The sequence below is a fragment of the Ixodes scapularis genome, unplaced genomic scaffold (genome assembly GCF_016920785.2).
Source record: "Ixodes scapularis isolate PalLabHiFi unplaced genomic scaffold, ASM1692078v2 PGA_scaffold10__122_contigs__length_95168666, whole genome shotgun sequence".
Taxonomy (NCBI): domain Eukaryota; kingdom Metazoa; phylum Arthropoda; class Arachnida; order Ixodida; family Ixodidae; genus Ixodes; species Ixodes scapularis.
The window spans coordinates 69,971,143-69,998,726 of record NW_024609836.1 but is presented as its reverse complement, the minus strand read 5'-3'; the positions used below and the strand labels follow the sequence as shown (position 1 = coordinate 69,998,726).

At 45.3% G+C, this 27,584-nt stretch overlaps 1 protein-coding gene and 1 long non-coding RNA gene across 3 annotated transcripts in view; both read left to right on the top strand.

Moving 5' to 3' along the window:
- LOC115314979 (L-asparaginase) overlaps nt 1-12,401 on the top strand; it is a 39,052-nt gene extending 26,651 nt beyond the window's left edge. The window contains exons 11-14 of the mRNA XM_029974091.4: nt 592-687; nt 2,033-2,280; nt 5,902-6,001; nt 9,314-12,401. Of these exons, the coding sequence (XP_029829951.2) occupies nt 592-687; nt 2,033-2,280; nt 5,902-6,001; nt 9,314-9,502 (633 nt within the window). The 3' untranslated portion in view covers nt 9,503-12,401. The remainder of the gene's footprint in view (nt 1-591; nt 688-2,032; nt 2,281-5,901; nt 6,002-9,313) is intronic.
- A 4,659-nt stretch (nt 12,402-17,060) lies between these two features.
- LOC8036515 lies at nt 17,061-27,129 on the top strand. 2 transcript variants are annotated; one of them, XR_005714959.3, is made up of 3 exons: nt 17,103-17,158; nt 17,618-19,139; nt 19,289-27,129. It is a non-coding gene; the product is annotated as an uncharacterized LOC8036515 (long non-coding RNA). The 2 variants fall into 2 exon arrangements; XR_005797991.2 differs by having other exon boundaries at nt 17,061-17,158; nt 17,618-27,129.
- The last annotated feature ends 455 nt before the right edge of the window (nt 27,130-27,584 follow it).

Below are 27,584 nucleotides of genomic sequence, written 5' to 3'. Positions count from 1 at the left end.
TTTAAAAAATTCTAGTTTTAGATTTTGTGACCTGAGAAACTTAAGGGCGATGAACCAAAAGACGACTGTCCTTCCCATTCGGCAAGGTGTGCTCATCCCTCACTGTGGCTATGTAACGCCACTTCTGCCAAGGTCACCATTGGCCGGGGCCCTGCAATTACTCAAAATAAACTATCTTTTGGTGATTTAAAAAAAAAAAAGCAAATCGTGCCAAAGTTAAGGGTGGGTCATCTTTCGAGGGTGGTGCATCTCTCGAAATATTACGGTAACCCGCCAGAACAGGCCACGAAAGTTCTGAGCATTCTCAGTGTTTGTAGCAGAGGTAAAACTGAATGGGGTGTATTATATGAAGCAAAAATCGAATGTTCCAGAAATCTGCACGATTCTACTGTAACAGTCTGGTCGTGTAGCAGGGCCTGTGCTATTACATTTTCAGTATTAATAAATGGAAATCAAGTTTTAGTGCAATCTTAGCACAAATTCCTCTCATTTTGAGGAAATGCAGCAGGGTAAGCACCTTAGCGCAATTCGGCACAAAAATGGTGCGGCATTCACATCACCGTATGGTTGCGTTCCCTTTCCACTTCACAGGACCTGCAGTCGTTGCAGACGGTGCTCTACCCTTCCATCCTGTGCTCGGTCACGGCGAGAGGGGATCTCGATCGGCTCGAAGTGATGCGGCAGTTTGTGAGTGGCTTCTTCGAGATGAGAAGCGAGAAGTGTGCTGCCCTTCTGTTTGACACGAGGTGCTAAACAATGTAACGTGCTGATACGGGCAGCGTAAGTGGGGGTAGAGTCGCAAACTTATAAGTTTAATTTTTGTGTGGTGCGTTTATTTCTTGTAGTGCCTACGCTGACAAAGGACACTGCATCAAATCCCCCTCTAATTCACTAATGCAGTTTCAGTTTCGGCGTTATTTTTATATTAAGTTTTATGCGGCAAGATTTTGGGAAGAAAATGTCTGAAACTTTGGGAAGACAGTGAAAAATGACGTAAACTTTCCGGGTTATGACATGGGTAGAAAGCTCTCATCGCAGACACTAACCCCAAGGGTTAATTTTTCACCCTCCTTTTAAGCCCACGATTCTCCTTCCCACCCGTGCTTCGATAGTTAAATTGTTTCATGGGGCAGTGCTTTATGCACGTACGTACAAAAAGTCAAACAAAAGATACACGAAAATCATAAATTGAAAGAATAGCTCTACATTTCTTTTAAAAAAAACAAGTCACGCAATCATATTTTCAGTCGAGAAATTACAAATATCTTTAATGAGATCATATTCATGATACGCGTGCAATAAAGGCTCTAGTTTCTCGAAAATAGCTTGAAACAGTGATTGGGTTATTGCCCAATTTGTTTTATGCTTTTTTGCACACGTTTTAGATGGTAGATGAACATTAAAATCAGCCACTTGAGATACTCTGCTTTTAGCTTGCAAAACCCTAATTCTTCCAATTTTAGAGCATGTTAACATCATTTGGGTTCCATTCACACAAGTATGCCAGCGTGGAACGGATACAGAACAAAAGTGTCAGATTTATTTGTAATGCATATAGAAATGTATCTGTATCTCAGTTTGCCCTAGCGGCCTGGGTTTGTTTCAGTTCAAGAAAGAAACTGCACAGGTAGACTTGAATTTTTTTAAATCTAATTAAGGGTCAGTATAAAATTAATGTAGTTGAATATGTACATATCTTTTTCTACTGGCTACACCACCCAACAAAGGCATCCACTTATCATTTTACCTTACCAATCGCTCTACAATAGTTTTAAGTTTTCCCTTTTTTCCTCGGACAGTTACAGAATGGAACGGGCTTTCTTTCGACATTAGTAATCATGATTCTGCCACTGCATTTGTTTCTACTTTGCACTCCAAGTGATCATGTAACTATTTTGTATTATCTTTACATCCCTTTATTTTGTATGTATTTCCACCCTGCCACGATTTCTCCAATAGAATGAGCAGTGTTTGCAAACAATAAATAAGAATAAACATAGTCTTCATTAACGCCGGCGACGCGTTTCCACAGGGGGCTCACCTGTCTTCATGTGACTACGACTTCCGCACGCCGCTGCACATAGCGGCGTGCGAGGGGGACGTGCGTGCGGTAGAGTACCTGCTCCGGCACGGAGCCAGCGTGCACATGCGGGACCGCGACCACAACACGCCCCTGATGAGCGCCGTGCTCTGGGACCAGCACACCGTCATCCAATCCCTCGTCCAGGCTGGGGCCCACCTCAGCGTGCCCGGGCTGCAGCTGGCAGACGAGCTGTGCACGTGAGTGCACAGCCAGGCCAACCTCTTCTCTTTTGTCGCTCCTGCTTCGCCGGGCTCCGAATTCATTCCTCTTAATACGAACAAAGCAATGCACAAACAGGGGACAGAGACAGACATGTACAACCCAACACGCTTGTCAAACTCATTGTTTTCCTAGCACAAAGATTCTCGATCCTTTCAGTCTCGAGGAGCCCCTAGGACTCTCGAGTGACAGCTGTGGAACCCTTCCCGCTTTTAAGCATTGGTGCAAAAAGAGCTGTGCAGAAGCCTACAGATTTTGTAAACATTAATTCACATACCAGGGGAGTGTATGGCCCATAGTTAGTCACCAAAAGGTGGCTGAGATCTAAAACAGTGCTCGGTCTGGAAATGCTTTACCCAAGAGGGATACGGTCGAGGGCTTTTGGGGTAAAAAAGATACGCATCTTGTACACCAAAATTTACGATGTGTAAATCTGTAAAAATTCCAAGAGAAAGGCCCCAGCAGTGATACGGGTTTTTGGTGAACCATTTCACCTGCTTTTATTTTCGGTGTCTGCTTGAAATGTGTTTTTCCTGTCCCATAGCAGTAGATACAAAGGAGCATAGCAACATGCAGAAAGCATGACTTGACATGCCTGGTTGCTGGTGAAACAACAGTGTTTCATCCCACTATGAAACATTTAATTATAAGCGTGAGCAAGGAATAAACTAGAAAAGCAAGCACAATGCTTTAAGCGGGCCTGCTATGCACGCACGCTCGAGAATTGAAAATGTTGTTCGGGACCATGTGCTCACGCTTATGCGGACATCAAGTCGTCTGCTTCTTGCGCAGGTTGCAGTAACGTCAGTGGGCGCGTTAAGTCGGTGCTCCTTTACTCCTACTCCGACGCTCCGAGTTTCATACTCCGAGCGCAGCAACTCAACGGCGCATAGCGTACAAGAGCGCGACACACCGGGGCTGCGTTCCAAACCTACTCAAATGGATCCGAGTTATCCTGGCGGATTATGTCACGTGACAACAAAAATAGAGAAACGCTGGACGCAGGTAGGTTTTCGATAACCACCTTTACCCTAGAGTTAGATTGAGTAAGTTTTGAAACACGGCTAGAAACTATAAGGAGTATTCACTGGACGCCATATTTGTGGGTGCTGTTTAGAGCGCATGCTCAGAACGAGCTCACATCAATAGGCTGCTAAGACCGGCAATCTTGATGGTGCGGAATGCATGTTGCAAAAGAACTGTGGAAGCTCGCCGTCAGCACGCACTCAGCATTCGCGCACACAGCTATGGCCGCCAGTGAATACTCCCTATACTTCGTTTCACCTCATGTTGTACTGGTTATACCGCAGCGAAGGCTAGAAGCGCGAGTTCATAGCGTTGGCAGCCGCTCTTAGGTCACGAGAGCTTGTGCCGCCGAGATGTGCCCCAGAGCAAGGAGCTCACGCTTGTAGCCTTCTCTGCGGTACATCATAAGGTGAAACAGAGTATATCAACAAGCCACACGAGCTTCTTCCGACCGTGGATACGGGTGGCAGAAGCTGAAAATATTTCAAAGATAAATAATTAGGCCCATGTGGAGCGGCAGAGTCTAAAGCAAAAGAGACGGCGACGTTATGAAGTTTCTACCAACGTTTTAATATTCCTGAAAGGTTTGAATTCGACTCAATTTGTGCACATATGTGGAAGCTGGAAGGTTACCTTGGCCGATCTATTTATTGACCATGCATGCTGTTCCGATTTAAATTAAAGACAACATTCTTAAACCCGCTCGTCGACGCAGGAAACCCCCAAATTTGTCAGAGATTCCCTGGTTCCGTCTTGCAGCGAGACGGAAGCCACGCCGATACCGGCACACCGTCGTTCGATAGCACGTCAATTCATTTTTAGGCGGTATGCATGAACAAACCTTTCCCACAACGCTAACTGGTGTTTCGGCTTTCTATTTTAAGTATCTTTATTCGCTGCAGCTGAGCTAAGCATTCTAAGCAGGGCAGCGGTCTGAATATCTTTTCATCGCAACTTTTCTGTCGCCGTGCTAACGGCACGCTCGTTCGACAGATCAATTCGTTTTCAGGCAAGACACATGAACAAACCTTTTCCTTGACGCTCACTGATGTTTCGGCTTTCAAATCGAAGTATCTTTATTCACTGGGCTAAGCATAATAAAAGAAACAGAGCGGTCCAATTGTCTCCTCATCTCGACAGCTTCTCTGTCGCTGTGCTATCGGCATACTACCGTTTGATAGATGAATTTCCTTTTCAGGGAAGACGCACAAACAAACCTTTTTCGGAACGCTAATTGCTGTCTTGGCTTTCAAATCAAATCGTTTTTACCTGCTGGATTAAGCCCTAATCAACTGAAAAGGGGCAGCCATCCGGCTACGCCTCTCGTCTCGACGGTCTCAACAGCAGCGCAGCCATCTTGTTTGTTTACGTGACGTCACGGAGCGCGAAGAAGTCACTCGCACTCCGAGAAATTTTCGGTGCACGAAGAGCGCGCTCGAGTGTCAGTCTCCGGTGGCACTCCTGTCCGTTTAGTGAAAGGAGCGCCAAACTCTCGCGCTCCGGAGCCCAGACTTAACGCGCCCAGTACAACGCGGAGCTCCGATTGGCTTTAATTGGAAGGATAGTGGGTAGACATTAATGCTAACCCCATCAGCGCCTTGCAGTCTGCCCCCTACTTTTCCAATCTGCCAATAAGAGCTTGGCACTCTGACATCGTCGTAACCTCTGTGCAAGAAGCAGACAAACTTGTACTCCGCATAGCATCAACTCTGCTCGCGTTTAATGGGAAGCACTACCCAGAAAAAAAACTATCTGTGAAAGAAGTATATTTCGAAAAATGCCTAATTTGGATCCACCAACATCTAGACAGTATTCCCGGGGAGTTTTATTTTTTTACACTGCATAGTTATTTTTTTATAAATTATTTCCAGTCCACTGACGCTAAAGGAAAGGTAGAGGTTTGAACACATTTTCCTATGTTCCACTTTTTGGCATAAATTCACTTTAGGAAAACTATTGTTTGCTAATGGGACAAAAGGAAAGGCATATTGTTTTTTCTGACTGGAATTTATTGGGCAATGCAGCTGTGGTATTGCTTTTTTTTACTTTGTGGATGTCTTGTAGAAGATGTTAAGATTTTGTCGACAACATAAACAAAAAAAAATATGTATTTGATTTTTCAGCGCGATCTTAGCACAAAATAAATTACTTTTTGGAAATTTTCCTTTCGCAGTTCCACTCTCCAGGCATTCTGCTGCATTCCTAGTGAAGAATAAATGTTGGGTATTATATTAGTTTTCTAACAATAGTTTTTCTGATCAATGTCAGTGTATTTCTGATAAAAATGACTATAATTTCTTTCAAATTCATCTACACAGATAAAACTTTGCACTGCATTCTGCCTCGCAACTGCCATTATGTACTGTAAATTCCATTCACATTAACCAGATGTTCAAAAGTTGACCCTTTTGGGCAGTCTTAAATAAAAACAGTAGGAGCTGCAGGTTAGCAGGAGATTGAGCTTCCACAGTCAACTGGCGTCGTGCATGATTACTCGTAGTGGCAAAGCTACGGTGCGCCGTTTCGTGAGGAGCGACGTGTTAAAGTGGGGCGCGCCCATTCCTTGATTTCAGGGCGGCCCGGAATGGCAACGTCAAGCGTCTGGAATCTTTCCACTTGGCCGGTGCCAATTTCCATGAAGTCGACGCCACCAAGAGGACCTGCCTTCACGCTGTGAGTTCCCTCTCTGCCTACCAAACATGTGCGGAACATGCTTTTATGTAGTGGGAGCTGTATGCTGTCGGCGGCCGAAGTACTGCTCCACGACGCAGCGCTCAGTGGAACAGCCTGAGCAATGGAAGCCGTGGATCAGTATTTGTTAAAGTCAGAAGACGTGCAGAGTGTGCAGCATGCTTTGAGCTCCTTCATTCATCGGGGTGACAATGTTTTTGCAGCGACACGAGTACCCCAGTGTTGCAAAATGAGTAGCCCCATTTCTGATAATTCCATGGCGCTTGACAGCTCGAATAAGTTGCCGGCAGGTAATGCGAGCATAAAGCTGACGTTATCAAACGCATAGACAACTGCAAAAATATGCAAAAGACGTCCCGAGAGCATCGATTCTAGCAAGCTGAGCGATGGGCGCACATAGTGCTGGTGGCAATCGGTATGGTGGCATCGCCGATATCAATGGCACGACCAAGCTTAAAGGACTCGTAACAAATGGCAAAACTTCAAACGCCCGTTTTCTTCACAAAAGGGCCATATATAGCCTCTAGGGGATACATGGCAAGTGAAAAATCATGCTTCTAAGAAACAAGGGCAGTGTGGCATCCTCTTCCTGGTGGCCTACGACTGGTGCTGTATTCGCACCTGGTCACAACAGCCACATTGTCGCATCTTGCAGTGCCAGCAACGAGACCTTGTCCACCTACAGCTTTGGTTGCTTCACTGGGGGTGCCCCCTTCTTCCTCGAAGGAACACGAGCTGGTCAGATAACCAAGACGTCAGTTACCCAAAGTGCAATGATGCTGTTCAAAAGCCCCTTTGGCCACATCGACAAAGCTCGCATAAGAACAGAGCCCATTTCATTCCCACTTCATTCCCGGCAAAATGCGCCTAATTCCATTCCTATTCCATTCCGGGGTCGCGGAAAGGCGGAATGATTGGGGCGGATGGATTCCAGAATCACTCGAACTCCGGAGTGGCAACTCCGCAACGGTGGTGGCAATCAGTTCATCGACAGATTATTTCATCGGCAATTCATTTCATAGACAGCTCAGATTAGCTTTTTTTTTTCTGTAACAAGCTGCATCACACTGTCGTCGCGAAGCGGCATGTGCAGCTGCATCAGGTGGGTTAACATTTTTGTAACGAGCTGCCGCAGGCGGTGTAAACGGGCCGGCTGGATGGGGATGGCTTTTTTGCACGTCGTCAGAGTGCCGTCACATTGCAACAGGGATCACGTGACCACCTATGCTTCGCCTCTTTTTCCCCATCTTAGTTCCTGTTTTTATTTTCCCCACGTTCTCCTCACTCAGGGGCATTTCTCTCCACGTTTTGTTTGTTTGCTTGTTTTTTTTGCTTCAAGCTGGAATTTGGTCATGAAATGAATGAATGTGTGATGTGCGCGCTAACGTCCAGTTGGCGGTGATGCAGTTGAAATCTTTGTGGTTGCAGGAGAAGTGTGTTTGTATTTTTCTGGCAACCCCTGATGTCCGTCATGGCTGAGAGTTTGTTCCTGGAAAGAGTTTTAGGGGCAAAGGTCCTTAGGGTCTAGCCTTGTCCGTCCGGCGTCCGTGCTCACATCAATCTTGCTGGTGCTCGTGCTCGTAAGCTCATGTGCTCACGTGCTCGTGTAAGGCAAAAAAAAAAAAAAAAAAGTTTGCGCAGTCGACAGGATTTGAAGCTGTGTGGGCCACGGCTGCGGGACGAGTAGGGGGCTCTGAGATGTGGTAGTAACTCAAGAGCTGGGGATGTCGTGGATGAAATGTTGCATGTAGCCGCTCAACGTCTATACAGGGGAGGGCGCTGCAGTCAAATGCGTATATAATCGCGTTAAACTTTGCATGTATTGGCTCAACGTTTATAGACGAGAGGGCGCTGTGGTCAAATGCTCAAATACGTATATAACCACGTTCCATACCACACTTTCTCTTTCTGACATGGATGAAAACGAACGAAAGGCTCGGCATGCTGCGGCTCAGTGTCTACACAGACAAGCACCACCAGAGCTTCACCCCATCAACATCATTCATCATGTGGAGATGCGGTCAATTTTTTTTCTTCTCTCCCACGCTATTCTTAGGAAATTTTTAAAGTCTTCGCTGAGACACGCGGTATACCAACTGTCATCATGTTGACCAAAACTGCTATGCTGGCTCAGGGGCAGGGTTCACCCCAGGATTTTTTAAGGACAGGACATGACCACCATGCGAGTGGCGCAAGGCGGGTAGGTTGCAATGTGGCACAATCTGGCTTACCGACAGAATGCACTTTGCATAGGCTCTCTAACTTTGCGGCCCTGTTAGTGGTACCAAACTGTAGTGAAAAGCAAAAACCAGGATGCCTTGAAAAAAAAAAAAAAAATGGGGAAGGAAAGCAAAGAGGTGAAGATAAAGCAAGCCACGGCGCGAGCAAACATTAAACAGTGAAAAACGTCTTCTCAGCTCCGCTCCCGCTCACCGTCTGCGGAGAGAACTCCTGCGCGTGGCGCGTTCGTCGCGCGTTTTTTTTTTTTGTGTTTCTACTCAGACGAGCATCCCTTCCCCTCGGCCTCCCCGCTCTGCCGGTGGCGCTCCGCCAACACCCCCTTGACAACAAGGCTGTAGTGCTGAATAAGATGGCGTCATCAAAGAAGCCCTACGCTGGGCACAGATTGGACACGACGATTGCGTCAGCATTTGGCTCAAACTTTGCTCGAAGCCGAGCGTTGATGCAGCACTCGTTTCCCATCTGTGTCCAGCGTTGGCCTTCTCTGATGACTCAGTCTCATTTAGCCTACGGCTTTGTTATCTAGGAGGTGTTGGCTCCGCTCTCCTTGTTTGAGGGAGTGGCGGCAGTCAGCGATGCGATATCACGTGATAATGTGGCGGTGCGTGGGCCTGCTGAGTACGACGGGTTGCAGCCATGTGCGCAGGCAAAATCGCATTGTCATCCTGCGGCATAATCGAGCGGTGGGCGGTCGGTCAGAGCAACAGGCGGTCAGTCGGAGCAGTGGGCGGCAAAGCCACTGCCGCCCACCGTGGGGAGAACCCTGCTCAGGGGATAGGGTATCGGATCACTGACTGAGAGGTCAGTGGTCCAACTCTCGCCGTGGGACAGCGTTTTGTTAAAGGGTGGCAGGCAGCCAGAAAGGAGGAAACTCTCCCTAAATTCCTCCTTTCCATTCGAGAAAGGGGCAGACCCTCCTTTTTTCTGCGGGGAGTAGCTCAGGGACCCACGTTGCCATTGTTTTCGTTACAACATTTTGCGACGCTCTGCGCTTGGAAACCAGTCCTAAAACGCATTTTGTGCTAAAAGCCGCGCTCCTTCCTTTTCGTGCAGGCATGCGAGGCGAACCGCGAACCAGTCGTGCGGTTCCTGCTGAGCATCGGTGTGTGCCCCACCATGAGGGACGTGTACGACCGCACGCCCAAAGAGGTGGCGCAGGTTCTGGGACACAAGCACCTCGTGGCGCTCATGGAGAACACCGTGACGAACCACAACGGCGATTCCAATCTCCTCGACGACTGAGCCGCGTCGAGTCGTGTTTCCTCTTCCGGACGTGGACCGCCTCCACTTCGCACCCAGACGAGCCGAGGGTCCCTCGCTACACCCTATGCAGCGCACGCTCCAAGCGTGCGCCCCTTGGCAACCGGAGCCACCGAATCATCCCAGCCATAGCCTGTTGCAGGTTGACTTTAAAGCGGCACAAGCTCCTCCCTGCGGCAGAAGCTCCTCCGCACAAAGCCCTCCGCTCTTTCTAGTTTAGCAGAGCGAATGCTGGAGGAAAGGAGAGTGGAGAGGGACACCCTTAATCGTGGCTAGCACGGAGCTTTGCAGGAGAGTGTTGTCCCGCTTTTCTTAAATTGACCTGCAACGAGTGTAGGGTAGAGACACCCCATTCCCACGTTCAGCATAAAGGTATCTTTAAAGGGACACTGACGGGGTATTTATGTTCGTGAAGGTTTTTGTTTGTACATGACATACGAGAGCGCCCAACTACCCGGAACACAAACGCGGCTCGAAATTCATTTTCTTTCCGCCCGAAAACCGCTGTTTGGGAACTGGCCGGTTGCAGTCACGCTCACTCTCTTCCCCGTGGTCACGTGCCGTTTTCTATGGATTAGACACAACCACCAAGGATATCAAAGTCGTGAGTCATCGAAGGTACGCACTCAATGCTAAGAATATAAAAAAAAGAATATGATACCCTGTTTTTGTGGATTTGAAAAAGCGGCAATTACACTTATTGAAAAAAAAAAAAAGTTGCACAGCCATGTGACTTCTGGTAACTTTCTCCTCATCTATATTTCTTCTTCCTTCACAGTCTAGTTTCGGTTTTGGTTTCTAGCAGTTGCGTTTTTTTTTTACTTTATTAAAAATATATGTGACGCTGTAGAAAAATATTGATTGGGTAGTCTTCCGACACCATAATGGATCGCCTGGCAAAAAATAAAAAGTTTCTTTATGGGGGATGTCAGTGTCCCTTTAACATAAGTCCCTTTGCAATCAATGAAGCAGCCCGGGCTCAAATCGCGAACACACGCCGCGCGCAGAGAATCGCAAACTGATTCATCGCCGACCATAAAGGTCCCTTAGCTAAAGTTGCCTTTATGATCGTACGAATAGAGTATTACAGGCGCACTAACGAGGTTTTGGGCTCCGTCTATTTTACGACATTAACTTTTTCGAATAATTGCACAGATGCCGAAAATTGTCGGCATGCGAGCGGGGCACGTACGTCAACAACCCTGGGTGCATTCCTTCGAGGTCGTCGCTTGTTCTGCATTGGAAAGCTCTCGCTTCCAATTGACCTACGGGCTGTCAGTGCTTCTGAACAGAGAGGGTCGAAACTTTTTTAGTGCTTTTTTAAATAGTCACTGGCACTGCAGGAAGTCGTTACCACAATGAGTGCACAAAAGACGGACCGGGGCATCTACAAAGTGTGCATTTAGAGAGAGGAGAACATGAACGGACGGACTGCCGCGACTCCCAACAAGTAATATAATTTATTTGCTTCAATTTACTTAAATAAACTTTGGTTCCAGTTGGGAGTCATGTCAGTTCGTCCATTTATGTTCTCTTTCTAAATGTGTGAATCATATATACACCAAACCGTTCATCCCGACTTCGTTAGTACAAAGTTTGTACTTTCTAGATCATGGAGTTTGATTCTATAGTTGGGCGCAAAAGCGTGGCTTCCTGATTAGATTACATGGATGCTAGACATTTCCCAATATTTCGAAAACCGTATTTGAGGACGTTGCTCGTGGATTGATAGCTTGTATGAGGCCTGTATAATTGTTTACCTTATTTTTTTGTGCGCGCAATCGTGGGGCAGATAGAATAGTGCTTGCTTCTCCCACAGCCTTCGCAGTGAACGGTTGGCTAAAAGCATCTCATACCTTGGTTCTGGGAGTTTTATTGAATATTTTTTGAGTATTAAATCTTTTTTTTTTTTACCATTTTTCGTCGCTCAATTAAGACCTCTTGTCTAATTGCTTGAACATAATGAGTGTCTCTACTCTAGGAGCGCTTAGTTGTAAAAAAGAAAGTGGTGGCAAAATATCTTAGAAACAGTTAGCTTTTGAAGCCCTTTTTATCTTAGATACTGTTTGAGTATTTGTGCAGGGTACTTAATAGATGCCGATTGTTTAATCACCTCAACATTTACGTTTGCACTACGTCAAAGATGGAAGAAAAGGCTCCGATCCATCCTATAGAATACATACCTCTACGGGAGAGCCTATTTCTTTTCCTTGCTTCTGGTGCTCGGTGGAGTGCAGTTTTGCTTTGCCATACATTACCAAGATCTCAAGTTTCAAGTCATTAGTTGCAGTAGGTGCTTGTTGCTATGTGCGTCGTTTATGTGTTGTTTCATTCCTTTTTTTTACATTGAGGTAGGTAGAACTATTTATCTCCTCAGGACAAACCACACTCCTTGTAGATTTTCTGATTCATTGTGTCCATATCAAGCGGCCATTTTCAAGGTGGGCAGGGAGGGCAGATGGACGTGCCATGCAGGGCACAAGTTCGTCTGCTGCTTGCGCACAGTTTGTGGCCGAGATCAGATAGTAAGAATGGTGGATAGACCTCAAGGCAGCTTGCATTGAGGTCTACCCACTATCCTTCCAATCAGAGCCAATCCGAGCCAATCCGAGCTCGGAATTTCAATGTCGCCCCAGCCCCTATGCAGGAACCAGACAAACTTGTGCTCCGCATTGGATATACTGTACTGCTCTTAGGATTTAGTATACATGTACATATGTACACAGGTGCCCTGCCTCCTTTTGCTGCACAATGCCAGAAGTGCAAGCTCGAAGATGTGAAGTTTCACAATCTGTCATCGAGGTGTACTACAATCCTTGTAGTCAAGTTGAAGTATGTTAATTTATTGATTGTGCTTCCAATAAAGAAAAGTCTGGATTAATGTGTTTCGTACGTTGCCCTGTGCACCGGCATTACGAGTCTCCGGTGACGGAGACTCCTATGGGACGGGTCTCCGGTGGCAGAGAGGGGATGTGGATGTACAGCCTGTACAGTACGTATGCAGCCTGTACAGTATGGGCAGCCTTGTGTTCGCTTAGGAAGAGAGCACGCTGGCACCCTCTATTGGGCCGGCCTGGAACACTTGTGGTTTACATATATATCCTAATTTTTGCATATCATTCTTAATGGTCTTGAAAAACCAGGACGAAGAAAGTTTGTCTGGCGAGACCCCATCACCCCACCCGTATAGATGGCTTGAGGAAGAATGTGATAACATGCACAAACAATCTTATCGGTCAACTTAAGTGCAGTTAGCAGGTAACTACAGAACAATAATGCTATATATATATAAGGGAGTGAAAATGTGAAAAACTAATTACTACGAAAGCACATAACAATTATCTTTTACATAAAGTATGAATCCATGGGAAGCATGTACTATGTAACGTAAAGTACAACTTTTAAGAAGCTTGCAATTCGTGGGAATATCGAATCTAAAAACTGAAAACTTGCATTCACGATTGATAAAACTATTCCAACAAAAGACTGCACAAAGATTTGGTCTCAAATACTGCAGAACCTTCGCTCTAGTCAAATGCAGTTCTAGGGCTGCCTCATAGATGGCATTCGCATACTCTCTTGCCTAAGGGAGCTCAAGACTGAATGTGCACTCTGTTGCAATCAAATCAAATCAAACATATAGGAACCGGAATTTTTTGGGGAAATTGAGTGAAACACCGTTTGAGCAAGCTGAAAGTGAACAAATTATTCAGATTAAGAAACTTTTGTCAAATTCCCCAGCAAAGCCCCATAGCGTCTAATGCATTCAGTTGAGTGGACCCTTCTGCCAGGTAGAAAACTGGTTCCTAGTTTCCTCCTCTCTATTCACCCTCACACTCTTCTCTCCTCCTCTCCCAACGGGCAGAACTACTACCCCTCGCAGAAAGGACGAAGCTCTTTCTCGAATGGAAAGGAGGAATCGAAAGAGTTTTGCCCCCTTTCTGGCTGCTCGTTGGCCTTTAACTCTTTCTTGAGGTTCCTTGGAAGTTTGTTCAAGCGGTATCTCACTACTTTCTTAACCACAGTTAGCAGTTGCGCGCCAAGTAGCTGTTGGAGTGCTCCAACGGTACCTTATGTCACTCGCTCCCGCTAACTGTGATTAAGGTAGTATTTGGAATTGTCGCAAATAAAAAATGTACAAAGTGAAATTTGTTGCGTTTCTGTACGGCAGTGAAAAATGGCGTCTTGTGTCACCTTCGTAAGGGGGAAATTAGGTCGACGCAGCACTGAGTGCGGACCGTGGTTGGTTATGCGTCGTGCAGTAGTAGGGTGACCAGACGTCCCGTTTTGGCCGGGACAGTCCCGTTTTAGAGGTTTATTTTTACCATCCTGTTATTGTGTCTGCATAGCCAAATATCCGTTTTGGGGGGAATTTGCTTGCAAAATCAATACCAGGCGTGTGAAAGAAAACAAAAATTGATTACTCATGACAGTATTATAATAAACAGTATAAACGTGTCATCTCCAATAGAGTACGATTTTTAGCTTTTACTGTTGACTCCACTTGCCAATAAGTTTTGTTTGCACAGACTTGTGTGTGGGACACTTTTCTATATTACATTTTTTGGCATGTTTAAGTTTTGCAGAATGGGTAAGAAAGGTGCTTGTGTACTGAACTACTCAACGAAAAGTCCCGGAAGAGTGCAACTTCATGATGAACTCAAGTAGCAAATCTTTTTTCTTTCTGTCTCGTTCTTTTGTTGTTTTTTTCCTTTTACCCTCCTCTGTGAGCAGTAATGTCACCCTACGCAGTAGCGATTTCACCGAAGCAAGCAAAATGTCCCTTTATGTAGAAGCTGCTCAGGGCCTTCTCGGAGCAAGTTAGATGTGGCTGTGCAGTGGGAGTTGAATCTCCATGCTCGTTGCCTTTAGCAGCGCTTCAGGAACGAGAGATGACAAAAATGATCTGCAGTGGCTACCGAATCAAGAATGCATTAATACAAATGAACTATTGTCATAAGTGGGGTTTCCGCATTTTCGAGGTTTTCTTTTCAAATTTGGGTGTGTTAGTGTCTTTTTTTCCCCCCTTAGATTCGGCATTTGTTGGGGCTTCTGTTGAAGAAAACAGCACGGATTGCCGAACCTCCAAGCAACATGTGCGTGACCAAAATACTGGGAAAACGTTTTGGTACTTGTAAGAGAAGGAAACAGGACAATGGGCGTGTTTCCCAAAGGAAGTAGCAGCCTCGCAGACGGTTCGGTGTGAGCTGTGTTTGGGATGAATGCAGAATATATAGGGCTGCAGATGAAGATTTCTTTCTGCGAAGCTAGGGTTTCTCATATTCAAGGTCAGCTCCAATTCGGGGCTTTTCGGTCTTCCGCAAACTAAATGAAACAAGTTTGCCGGGTTATCGGTATTTATTGAAAACACTAAACCCTAGCCATTAATCGTACATGCCAAACAATCCCGAGCAAGCGCCCTTTAAAAATTTTGAGTCAACCAAAACTGGGGGACGGGTGCTCCTTAGGTCACCTATTGTTTAAAAGCCACCAACACGCTCAAATAGTACAAGTACATCAAGTACATAAGATATGTCCCTGCTTGGGAGAAGAGCGTGTTGGTTTAAGTCATGGATGAAGAAAGAATAAAACAATTAAAACAGGGACAACATAACCACATCTTTCAACTAGCAACAGACGAGTAAACTTTCAAACAGCGAGCAGCCGACTATACCCAGTAGGAGTAGGGGAGAGAAGGAAAGAAAAGAAACGCAAAGTGCAAGTCAGGGTGGAAGGATTATCTCGGATTTTAAAAAATTCAACCTCAGTTTTCGTCAGCAGGAGGGAAGGGTTAGACACGTTGTTTTTTGCTGTGGTCATCGCGAATGATTCTATGATTTCCCTGCCGAATCTGCTGTCATGCCCCCCCAGGATTTTTGTGCCATCAAAGAGGGGATGACAGACCCCTTTGATGGCACAAAAATCCCCTATCAAAAGCTTGAGCGCTGTTCAAAGCAAAATTGCTTGCAAAAAAAAAAAAATTTAAGTGGGTGTATGTTTATACATTGTGAACTTAATCTGCCTCAGTGGGCGACTTGTCTCTCGGCTGTAGATGAGCAATTCAGCCAAAGTGGTACAACCGCTAGCCTGGGGTCTTTAACGTACACCACGCATTATGATGCTCTTCCAGATCGAAACGGGCAGGGGTGGGGAGTGAACCGACGATCTCTGGGTTCTGCAGTGCGAGCTGCAGAACCCAGAGGGAACAATTATTTATCAGTAGAGCGTAGAGGGATTCCCTTGGCTGTTAAGGAAGCATCTCTGCGGTTTTGCAGAAAATGGCAACCAGCTAGCAATTGTTTTGCGGTGCTTCAGTTTTGTTGTCCAGCCCCTGTATGTCTTGGGCGCTATGAGTACATATATGTAAAAGGGAAAACAGTTCGCGTCGGCATTCTGAAAGATTTTCTGACAGCACAGTTGGTCATTGCCAAATCTTCATGAGAGAGATATGAAGCGTTTTTTTGTTTATTGAGCTGACGTTGATGTCGTTATACAATGCACCCAGACTTCCTTGCGTTGTTCCTTCGATGACGATTTAAAACGTTGATGTCGTTATACAATGCACCGAGACTTTCTTGTGTTGTTACTTCGATGACGATTTTAAAAAAATAAACTTTTCTAAAAGCATTTTTTCTTATGCTTGTTTACAGTAACGTTTATGACGAAAGATAGGGCTGAACGAACGTAAGCCTTGCGTTCAATACGACGCAATGCAGCCTAGTCGGCCTAGTGCCTAGTTGGCAGAATGGGCAGGAATAAACACGAACGACTGTGCTGCGAGGCAAACCTCCGGTTACATATGTCGTCACGTTGTTCAGCAAGACCTCTGTCTTTTCGAAGTCCGATCGAGGGTTTTCTCGTGAGCGTGTGCTTCCATATGGAACGACAAAAACATTTTAATTCCTGGTGCTTTTACGGTCTCGCAGGTCCCCACGAAGTCAAAGTAAGTAATAAAAACAACAACCACAAATAAATCGCCAACGTTACATGAACGCTCTCCGCGGCAGCTACACCGCAGAGACAACGACGCCAGCCACCCAAGATAACATGTTTTTGAAGTGGCTTCCCCGGGCGGACTGGAAATCACAAATACCTTTCACGATAGCAGTGTATCACATCAAGGTGTCGATCAAAAACGATCCTGCGACGTTTTCGTTACAACGTCACAATCTAGGCCAACAAACGCATACACAAAAAAGAAAAACGAGGGTAAGAGACAAAAGAAAAGTAAGAAAAATCCCAAATAAAACACAACCAAAAGTGGAGCCGTTGCCTTGCCAGACACGGTCAGACGCGTTCGTGACGTCAGAGGCGGGACATTTCCAGAATGCGTGATGAGGCGTCAGACAAAAGCATCCGCGCCGAATTCTGGGGCGTAGTTTCCAAAAGCAAAATATAAACGCACAAGAAAAAATAGGAGCGTGTTAAATACATAATAAATCAACTAAATACTTTAAATATTTACCAGTAAAAAGTTTTTATTTGAAAGTTTGAGCGTTTTACACTTCGAACTACATACCTTCCTCGCGGAAGAACACACGTGGTGCAGCACGGGTATATAAGCGCGTGTGACGTTCCTTTCGTCAGAACTTTTCGCAGAGACGTACGACTTCGGTACTGCAGCGTGTCTGCGATAAGGTAAGCGAGCCTTCGCCCCCTCCACTCTGCCTGCCTTACCTAAAATCCTCCGTTGTCGGCGGACAATACCCGAGAACGATGGTAACCGCGGTAGAGGCGGCGACTGCGTCGACAGTCGTGAACACGCAAGAGCTGCAGAAGATCGTGAACGGCGCACTGCAAAAATGGCTGGGGCGGAAGTGCGACCTCCGCGTGAACGTTCTTGTGCGTGCCACGTACGCGAGGGCGAAAGAAGAGCTGGACCGCAAGCGAGAGAGCCGCAAGCGCCGCTGGCAGCAGCTGTGGTCCGAAATCAACACAATTCCGAAGAGGGTGCACCGAGAGCGCGGCGACGATCTCCACCCCGACGACGATCCCCTTTCGCTGAACTGTTTCTTTGAGAAGCTACGCTGTGGATCTGTGCCTCCCGCCCCCACGGACAATGTCTGAGAGTGCCATGTCGTCTCTTTTCTTTTACAGTTCCCACTACCGTCCTCCCGCCCCCACGGCACGACTACCTTGGGGTGATGTCGGCGTCCGGTGGAAGGGAGTGAGTTTTGGTGGTGACCGCGTCCTCGCTGCGCACCCTTGTGATATTGTACAGCTTCATTGTAAATACCATCGTCACTCAGCCTAGTCAGCTCTGTATATACTCATCTACGCAGAAATTAAACAAAAGAGAAATAAGCGATAACCGTGTGTCGTATTCTGGAATATTCCATTACAACCGCCATTGCGGTAGGCTTAGCTCTGCCCATTTCTTTCAAGATGGCGTCCTCTTTGACGTTAGGCCTAACCGGGGGTTGCGTCATCACTTTTTAGGGTTGGCTTGCCGTTATTAGGGAATTTAAATGTGCGTTTTGTTCTGGTTTTGTCTTGAATATTTCATCGCTACGGCTTCGTTCATTTCAAATTTTGTCTCGATACATCTTTGACCGGAATTCGTTTTTTTTTTCTTCTTTGTAGCGTTTGGAGTCTACGTCGCGCCGTTTCTGCCTTTATGCTCTTTCCCCCCATCTCTCTAGGTCGATGAATTTAGTAGTTCTTTTTTGCGGAATACGTCGTCCTATGCGGAATTTTCGATGCGAAATATATCGTGGTATCGTCTCATCCGACCAACGGGAAACAATGGAAATTGCAACTACGCACTACCGCCGTGTTCTATGTACAGTCTGCGACGTGTCGTCGGTGCATTCCCAAGTTGGGCTAAGTATCACAAATCGAAGTATCAACTTTTAATTCACCTAGTAGTATCTTCACAACAAAAAAAATTTGCAATAATTTTAATTTATTTGTTGCTTTCATAAGTTTAAGCAATGTTAAAGACTGCAATGTTCAGTTTTCGCAGCTTTTTTTGTTTTTTTATGCTGGATAAGGAAATTGCTGAGTAATGACAGTTTAATATCAACCACACTATTAACACATGTTGGTCCTATACATTTCCTCCCCTTTTCTAGCCACAGATTCAAGTACTGAAATTCTGGGAAAAGGAAAATTTCATAAGTATTGAAAGGATTTGCAGAGAAGTCTGGCATATTTTGTGGTTTACAAGTTGCAAGGTTTCTGAAAATATCAAGAGCAAGCATCAAAGATTACTCAGTCGGAATGGGTTTGACTGGATTCAATCTTTTTTTAAATCCTTTTTGAGTTGCACAAGTACAGGAACAAGTTATTTCGTAAAAAAAAAAAGGCCAAGTTTTGAGTCACTTTTTTTTCTTAGTTCCAGGTTCAAAGACAAGTAGAGTTGAAGTATAAGGTGAAAAGTTTAAGCGAGGTAGTCCAGTGGAGTTTGTACAGCAGTATAAAGTGAAAAAAGGAAGTAGAAGATATTTGAAGCAAGGTAGACAAGTAAAGCATGAAGTTGAAAAAACAAAGTTGAAGTTGCAGCAAGATAGGTGACAAGGTAAAAGTTTAAGCGGAATCAAGTGTGGAAAGCGCTCAAGGTAGAAGTTCAAGCAAGTAGACTAAGTAATACAGAATGAAGTGTGCAAAAATGTTGAAGGTAGAAGTTCAAGCAAGTAGACTTGAGTAATACAGAATGAAGCTAGAACAGAATCAAGCGTGGAAAATGCTGAAGGTAGAAGTTCAAGCAAGTAGACTAAGTAATACAGAATGAAGCTAGAACAGAATCAAGCGTGGAAAATGCTGAAGGTAGAAGTTCAAGCAAGTAGACTGAGTAATACAGAATGAAGCTAGAACAGAATCAAGCGTGGAAAATGCTGAAGGTAGAAGTTCAAGCAAGTAGACTAAGTAATACAGAATGAAGCTAGAACAGAATCAAGTGTGGAAAGTGCTCAAGGTAGAAGTTCAAGTTGACAAGTAGACTAAGTAATACAGGATGAAGGTAGAAAAGAATCAAGTGTGAAAAGTGTTCAAGGTTGAAGTTCAAGCAAGTTGACAAGTAGATTATGTGAATCAAAACTGAAGGGAAAAGTTCAAGCAAGGTAGATTTGGCAGAACAGACAAGTCTCAAATCCAAGCTTAAGTTCAAGCAAGACAAAAGTTTCTCAAGCTGAATATTCACCTTGCCGTACAGTTCAAGCAAGTGTGTTTCTCTGGTGGATCTAGGATAGGAGGTTGAACACCCGTAATGTACTCCAAAGCTCGTCCAAAAGGGGGCCAAGCCGCTTTCAAATTGGATACACCGAAAGGTTGACAGAATGTCTACTCTCCGTGCAACTAGCGTCTGAGAATGTCTTCATGCCAAGATTGGTTCGGGAGTAGTGCACCTTTCTTACATTTCTAGTTCTTAGTCTCTTTTTCTTGCAGTAGTACCCCAAGTTTCAAGTCAGGCTATTTTCCTCAAGAATCTTAACTTTTTGCAATCTTTCATTTCTCCTTGCAGTAGTGCATAGAAGTTGGATTCAAGGGTGTTTGTCTTTCAGGCGGAATCTCCCAACGTTCAAGGCAGATGCTTAAAGAGGCTATATTTCGAAGATGCGGTAGCGACCAAGCGTCCAGTACGATTACTACTACGGTCCCGGAAAAACGTCTGGCAGCTGCGAATTTGAAACCGGTCGTGATTGCGTCCCCGTTTGTCTGGTAAAGCTGAAGTAGACGCCTGAATAATCCTTCCCCGTTTGATGTGCCAAGGTATTGTCTTCCCCCTGTGGAACCTTCCAAGTCTTTCCTTTTCACGTGTTTTTGTTCTGTGCAGCTTGGGTAATCCTGCCTTACTTTTCCCCGTAATGACTCGCCCTTTTGGGAACCTCGATTGCATTCTTTAAAAAAACGCCTTGTTGCTTTATGTGCGTTGCACAGTTTCCATTAACGCTGTCTCGCTCGAGTAATCGTTTCAAGGTATCTTACTGCTGCACGCCAGCTTTGCCCGGTTATACTTGGCCGTGTGTTGCTATCTTGGGGAACCTTGCAGCTAAGTGGTTTTAGTGCATTCTTGCCTGGGGTGGAAGGGGGGGGTTACCGACTGTATGCCTTCGCTTTTAGCCCTTGCAGCAAACTAGGTATGCCACGCTCGCAGCCTGGGATGCACTCTAGGTCGAAAGAAAGGAACCCCTCCTTGACACGCCTCGTAGCACAGTGTTCTCCCACCAAGTTCCGCTTCCTTCGCTGCGCACCTCTTCGTCAGAACACCGGTTTGGAGCCTTGTCCTGCACGGGCGATATGTAAGCACAGTGTTGCTGGGATGGTTTCTTTTGGGCATTTGCGGTCTTGAGAATGCAGTAAAAGTTGACTGTTGGAACGATTTTGCTTGGGAATAATTGTGTCTTGTTTGACTCCTTTTTGTGTTTGTGCGCCGGGGAATGGGGGGGGGGGGGGGGGAAAGTTTGGCGAGCCTTTGCAGCATCAAGTTTGGTCTCGGTTGAACACGCTTGCGAGTGGCACGTTTTTCCGGTAACCTTTCCTCCATTCTCCGTTTTTCGTGCTGGTGGGTGGTTGCTTTGGGCAGGGGGGGGGGGGGGGGGGGGGGTGATCAAATCGTTCGTGTGAGTTTTTGCAGAAACCACAAGACCCGAAAGAACGACAAGGGGCTAAAGATTCCAGCTGGGCCATTTGTAAGCCAGTAAATCTTTTAGTAGCATCTCTTCCAACATTTAGTGAACACTGCGGCTTTCATCTTTCCATAGAACGAAGTATTGGAATCTTGGGTTAAAGTGAGCTAACTAGTGGGGGGGGGGGGGGGGGGAGGATATCAAAATGGTTGGCATAGTTTTACAGAGCCCTGCAAGACTGCAAAAGCTGGGGGCAAGCTAATACGGCCGGCCGGGGACTGCTGTAAGCAGAGTTGGATTTTCCCACATATATTTCATCTGTACTTTTTTGTTTTGGGTGGACATGAGTTTTTTTTTGTTTTTTTTTGGGGGGGGGGGGGGGGGGGTCACCAGGTCGTTGGCATAGTTTTTGCAGGTCCACAGATACCTGGCCGAAGGCTCGAAGAACACTTGTCCGGCCTGGCAGGCTGTAAGCAGTTCATTGCATCATTTTTACATTGAGAGATCATTTATATAGGTTTTGATATGAAGTAATATTACTAAATGGCTGATGAGATAACAATTGCCATGTAAGTAGAAGAGATTAATATGCAAGAGTTCTACCACGTAACTTTAGAAGAGTTGGTATTGTAGCCTCGTATACGGAGGGGGTGGGTGGCTACACGCGAGTTTTTACAGAATTCGATGGATCCGATTAACCTGAGCGTGCTGAAGACTGGTAGTGGCAACTTTTTCATTGAATTTTTGGGATGGAGGAGGGGGGGCAGGGTAGGGAGGGGTGACCGGATGGTTGGCGCGAGTTTTTGCAGATCCATCGGTGGACTGGCGTTCCAAGTAGTCGAGTACAACCTGCTGCAAGTTGATTTTCGGTATTGTTCCTTTTTCGTACAGTAATAGTTTGAGCCATCCGAGGCTTAGAAGTATGAAACAATACACTCAATAATTAATATTTACATACACTTAAACTTTTGGGAGGTTCAAGAGAATAATAATTGCATTGCTCTAGAACACTTAAAGCTTTTGGGAGGTTCAAGAGAATTTTGTGGGGATGAAGGTTAGTGAATTAACTGAAACCAGTGCAGAGGTAATTTTGGACACAAGTCTTGCCTGCTGTGAGCAGTATGTAGGGAAATTGGGGGGGGGCGGGGGGGGGGGGGGGGGTAAATAGTTTTCCAGTTCTTTGCAGCCCCCATCAAGGTACAGCCTCTGGTGTCCGTCCAACCCTGTGTGGTGGATCCGGTATGAAAACTCGTGAGCACACAAATGGAGTTTGTCACATTTCATGAAACCGCTTCAATACTGTCGCTCGAGTCATTTTTGTATACTGGTTTTTCGATGCTGCCGAACATGTTTTGGGGAAGTCGTCCGAAGGGATTGTCCGAGGATCTGGGGAGTGGGTTGTTTTCTCCAAGGGGTGGGGTGTGCCTGCGTGTGTGTGTGTGCGTGCGTGCGTGGTCTTTGCAGCTTTGCGCGTCGCCGTTCAGTCTCCTGGTCGTCGTCTCTTCCTCCCCCTCACACGTGGAAAACGTCCGCACAAGTCCCTGGCGTGGTTTGCTATCCCCCCTCGAGCGAAGGATGCAGGGAGTACCACTGTATTGCTCTGGCTGGTGGCTGGATGTCTTGCTGGGAAGCAGCCTGCTTACACCCGGGCGGTTCCGCGCGTGCTTAGGCAGTCGGAGCGAGTTCTACCATCCTGGCTTTGGTCCCGTCTGGAGGAGTTCCTAACATGGCTGGGTCCCGTACCGCAAGGAGTCCCGTTGCGTCTGCACCCTTTCCCGCAAGAGGGCTGCACCCATCTACGCCGTCCCGTCCTGCCCGTGGCGTAACGAGTGGCCGTGAGAGCGCCTTCCCCCACCCTGTCTTGGGCCTCGTGTGGCTGTACGGAGAGCCTACCTGCTGCGTGTGTGTCGCTTGGTGGCTGTTCCCCCGGTCCGGCACGGGTTCCAGTTTGTGCACGTGCGCAGGAGGAAGGCGGAAGCAAGGAGTCTCCGAGAGAGGTTTGGGGAAGGGGCGGGTGGGGGGGAGCCAGGGGGTTCCTTGCAGCTGGTTCCCGTGTGCGTGGTTCCGGATGTGCGTTAAGCGGAGCGGTTCGTGGTTGGCGTCGAGCACCGATTTGCGGGCGGCCGTCGCTGTGGGCAGCCAGGCGGTGTCCCGGGGCTTTTGTGGGTCCGGTCTCGGTTCCGCGAGGGTTTGGCCCCGTCCCCCGGCGCTGGAGGGCGGCTCTTCCTGAGGGGGCCTCCGGTTCCTGGGGCGGACTTCCCTGCGCGAGACGGTTTCCAAGCTCCTCTGTGCCGCGGCGCCCCCCCTGGCGAGGACTTCCACCGCGTGGCGTTCCTGCTTTCCGGTGCTCGAGGTCAAGCGGGCGTGTGCAGTGGGGCGACAAGGATCGACCGCGGGAGGGACTTCCTTCTACTCGGCCGTGCAAGCTTCTTCGTTCGCAAGGATCGTCTGTCGACGCATCATTGTTGTCATCATCATCATCATCATCATCATCCATTGATTCATCTGTTGCCATAATCGTCCATCAACGCGCAATTCTACGGTTTTCAACATGCGTGACGCTTCGTCGTGCTGAGTTTTTTGCTAAGTTGCCGAAGTTTATTCAAGTCTCATTGCGACTTTAAATTCGGGCTTGCTTCATATGTTTGATAGGTCTTATCTATGAAAGAATTTCGTACAAAATGGCAAATGACGCTCCGTCTGGCGATTTTAAGCGAACGTGCATGAGACACTTTCTGTAAATCTGGCACCTAATAGATATTTTTATACCACAAATTTTCAGCGTGCTGAAATATACTAGAAGACCGGTGTTTGCATTAACATTCTACTTCGCAGCCAAATTGAGGAAATTCATTAGGAAATATTTGCTTAAAAAAAATATTAAAAGGGCGGACAAAATTTGTCCTTTTAGCCTGGAAACAAGCTCTTGTATGAATAGCCCGATATAACAAAGTTCGCTGAATTTGACAAAGCAAGAAACAACATAATTACATTTGAAACCAATTTAATTTGATTTTGAAATCTTCGTTTCGGGGAATATCTGAAAATCGTGAACGTGTTTCGAATATTCCACGCTACTACGTGAAACCATTCTCGCGCTTCTATTTGAGAATCGTCAAATTTACAACGCGCACGCTTGTTTCTTCCACTGAAAAATATTGACTCGTCCTTTCAAATGTTGAAATTCGTACAGACTTCTGTGTACTATTCAAGAGTTTGCCGACTCGTGGCGATGTGCCCTCACTTGGATCAAAACTTTGATGAAAATGGCTTTCAACTGTCCAAATGACAAAATCTTGGTTTTCACTCATGATATGCAAATCTCTTCATGCGTGTTCATATTCGTTTCAGTAGAAATATAGACTTGTGAAGTGTGTTCCAGATGTTCACTAGAATGGCTTGGAATGCCCAAAGAACAGAAATGTCAAGCATTTGTATAGTTCCCAAGTTTTGTGACCTATGAAATGGAAAGTTGCATTTGTACAAAACTATGCTATCGCCAGATGAAATTTTGCTGATCTTGGAAATTTGCTGGAATTATTTACTAGATATCTGCAGTTTCGCAATGCGATATACGTTATGAACTTGTTTCAGTCACCGAATTTGTTTCCTCTTATCTGAAATTATGATCGTGCTCGTGCGTGCAAATGTATTTTGAAATTTGCTGTATTTTATGCGTCTGATTTGTTCCGCGACACCATAATTCGCAAAGTATGACTACGGCTTCAGACATGTCATGGCGATTTTCTGTGGTTGACATTTTGCAATAGTGTTCATTTGGTTAGCTGTTCATTTCAAAATACCTTTTTTCGCGTTTTATGCATTCGAGCTATCATAATGGTCCGCGATTGCTGGCATTCAACCTGATCGGTGTCGGTTATGACCTTGACAATTCGGTCGGACATTTTGTGGTGATTCATTCATTTCTGACGACGATTGCCGTTGATTCGCTGAAATATTTTTAGTGATTTACTATTGCGTAAAAAACCGGCAATGAAATATTGAACTGAAAGCAGTTGCACAATGAAGCTGTATGGCAATTTTACTTCCGAAGCAATTAAGACAATGAAATGGGCCATGTTTGGCACTTTTAATATGGAGTCTATGAAGAGAACGACTTGTGTTGAACTGGATGCTCTAAATCGAAATCGGTCATATTGATCAGTTTTACTACCGTTTCTACGAAGATATGACATTCAACTGAAAACTGTTCCGAATCGAAACTGGCAGTTTTAATACTGAATTTATGAAGACATGGCAGTTTTAATACTGAATTTCTGAAGATAGAAATGTTACTGAATGAATACTGCTACAAATTGAAACTTATGCCTGGCGGTTTTAATATTGAATTCATGAAGACAATGAAGTATGAAACTAAACATGTTCCAAGAATTTTAAACCATGGCAGTAAAATGAATTTCAATACCGACTGAGGGCTGACGTTTCAAACTGAATGCCATTGCTAATCAAAATCTGCCATGGTTAACATTTTCAACAATAAATCCATAACGAAAATCTTGAAAGGCCAAGTTGGTCTTCAAATCTGGACAAAAAGACGTGAATGTTGCAAAGGACTTTGAAACTGGAGACTTTAATAGCAAATTATAATGCAATGAAACCTTAAATGCCGTTTCAAATCGAAACCAGCCGTGTTTGGCACTTTTATTACGGAATTCGTGGAGCGAATGATGCGGAATTCTGCTGTGAATCGAACAAGATACCAACTAAATTCTGTGAAGAGTAAAAAAGAATCATCTTTGAAGAAAATAGCGGACGTCCTGAGGAATTGAAGCCAGCCATATTTGGCACTGTGAAATACAAAATCTATTACAGCTTGCTATAAACGAAATGCGATAAACCGCCGTTTTTTTGCAATATTTTTATAATGCAGTGTATCGGTCAAGTTGCGCAGGAAATACGTGAAGATCAGTATGCTATTGCTTTCCACATGATGTGCTGAAGATACTGATGTACGAAACTACAATCTATGGTTACTGCGGTTCATGCATTTGACGACTGTTTGATTTTGCGATTCATGCTTTTGATTGAAGATTGCAATTCATACGATTCAGTTCTGAAATTCATACGCTTGAGTTCGGATTTGTCATTGCATTCAAAGTATTCACCTCGGTTTGATCGCGAATGAACGCTGTCTAATACTGAAATTGAAATGTATTGCAATTCATACGCTTGAGTTGGGATTTGTCATTGCATTCAAAGTATTCACCTCGGTTTGATCGCGAAGGAACGCTGTCTAATACTGAAATTGATATGTATCATTTTTATTTTGCGCGCTAAAATTTGATAATGTCTGGATATGAATATTTACAAAATATGCCAATAAGCCGGTCGCGCATCATAAAGCTGAATGAACGAATATTCTACATCCTGTATTTATGCATTTTCATAATGACTGCATTCATTCATTGTATTGATCAGCGCGTCATTGCAAATCGTCCAGCGCAACTCTTCTTCATAATAGAAGTCAAGTCACTATGCTTGTATAATTCGGCTTCATATTTATAGAAGTCAAGTTACAATGCTTGTATAATTCTAAATAACTGATATGATCTATATGGATACGAGAACTATTTCATATTTTTATCTTTTCATATTTTTATCTTGACGTTTTCGCGGTCATAAAAATCGACCCTATCATGCGCGCTGATCTGTGGAACCCATCCCATGACAATTCATCGCTTCATGCGCGTGGTGAGTGCAAACGTTGCTGTGATAATGTATGATCATTATTTATTATATCAGAAAATAAAGAAAAATCAACTTTAAAGGAAAATAACAAAAAAAATTATTAAAAAAAAAGCAAACCAGCTATAAAAAAAATTCAATTGGCCTAATTAAAAACAAAGGTGTGGTATTGGGGCAGGTGCAAGGGGTGAAGGGAGCCTGCCATAAAAAAATGTGCTAAACATGGCAACGTTTGCTTTCCAACTTGATATACGAGAAGTTTGAACCTTGATTATGTTCAACGCAAATTCGAGGTGTCTGCTGCAAAACTGGGCCTAATAAACAACTTAACAAGCACCACTGTTCCTCTCTTTCCTGAGAACTGGCCTTGCCTCTAGTGCATTTTTTGCACCGTTGGCGATGCTGGTGCTCTGAAGCAATGTAATCCTGAAGAATGGGAGGCAAGTTCTTGCCAAGATTCTGGAGCAATCTGAAGCATCGTCCATATTCATGGTAAACCAATTTCCGTTTCTTTAAATCGATATTAAATCGACCTTATGTTCCTTTTTTGTGCCACTCTTCAGGGACCCCCAATTGGAATGATTTCTACAGGCCATGAGGCCTCCTGCCTGCATTGACAAAACGCGCCCTGTGCGCATACATAATTGGCAGTCCGTCCCTCCCAATTTTCATTTACAACGCCTACACGCACACAGGCACTTGTGGGTAGCGCCATTTTGAGAGCGAGAGAAAAGGGGAAACGGCTACCAGCGCTTTCCCCCTTGCTGGAGCGTTAAAGTGAAAGTTCCGGA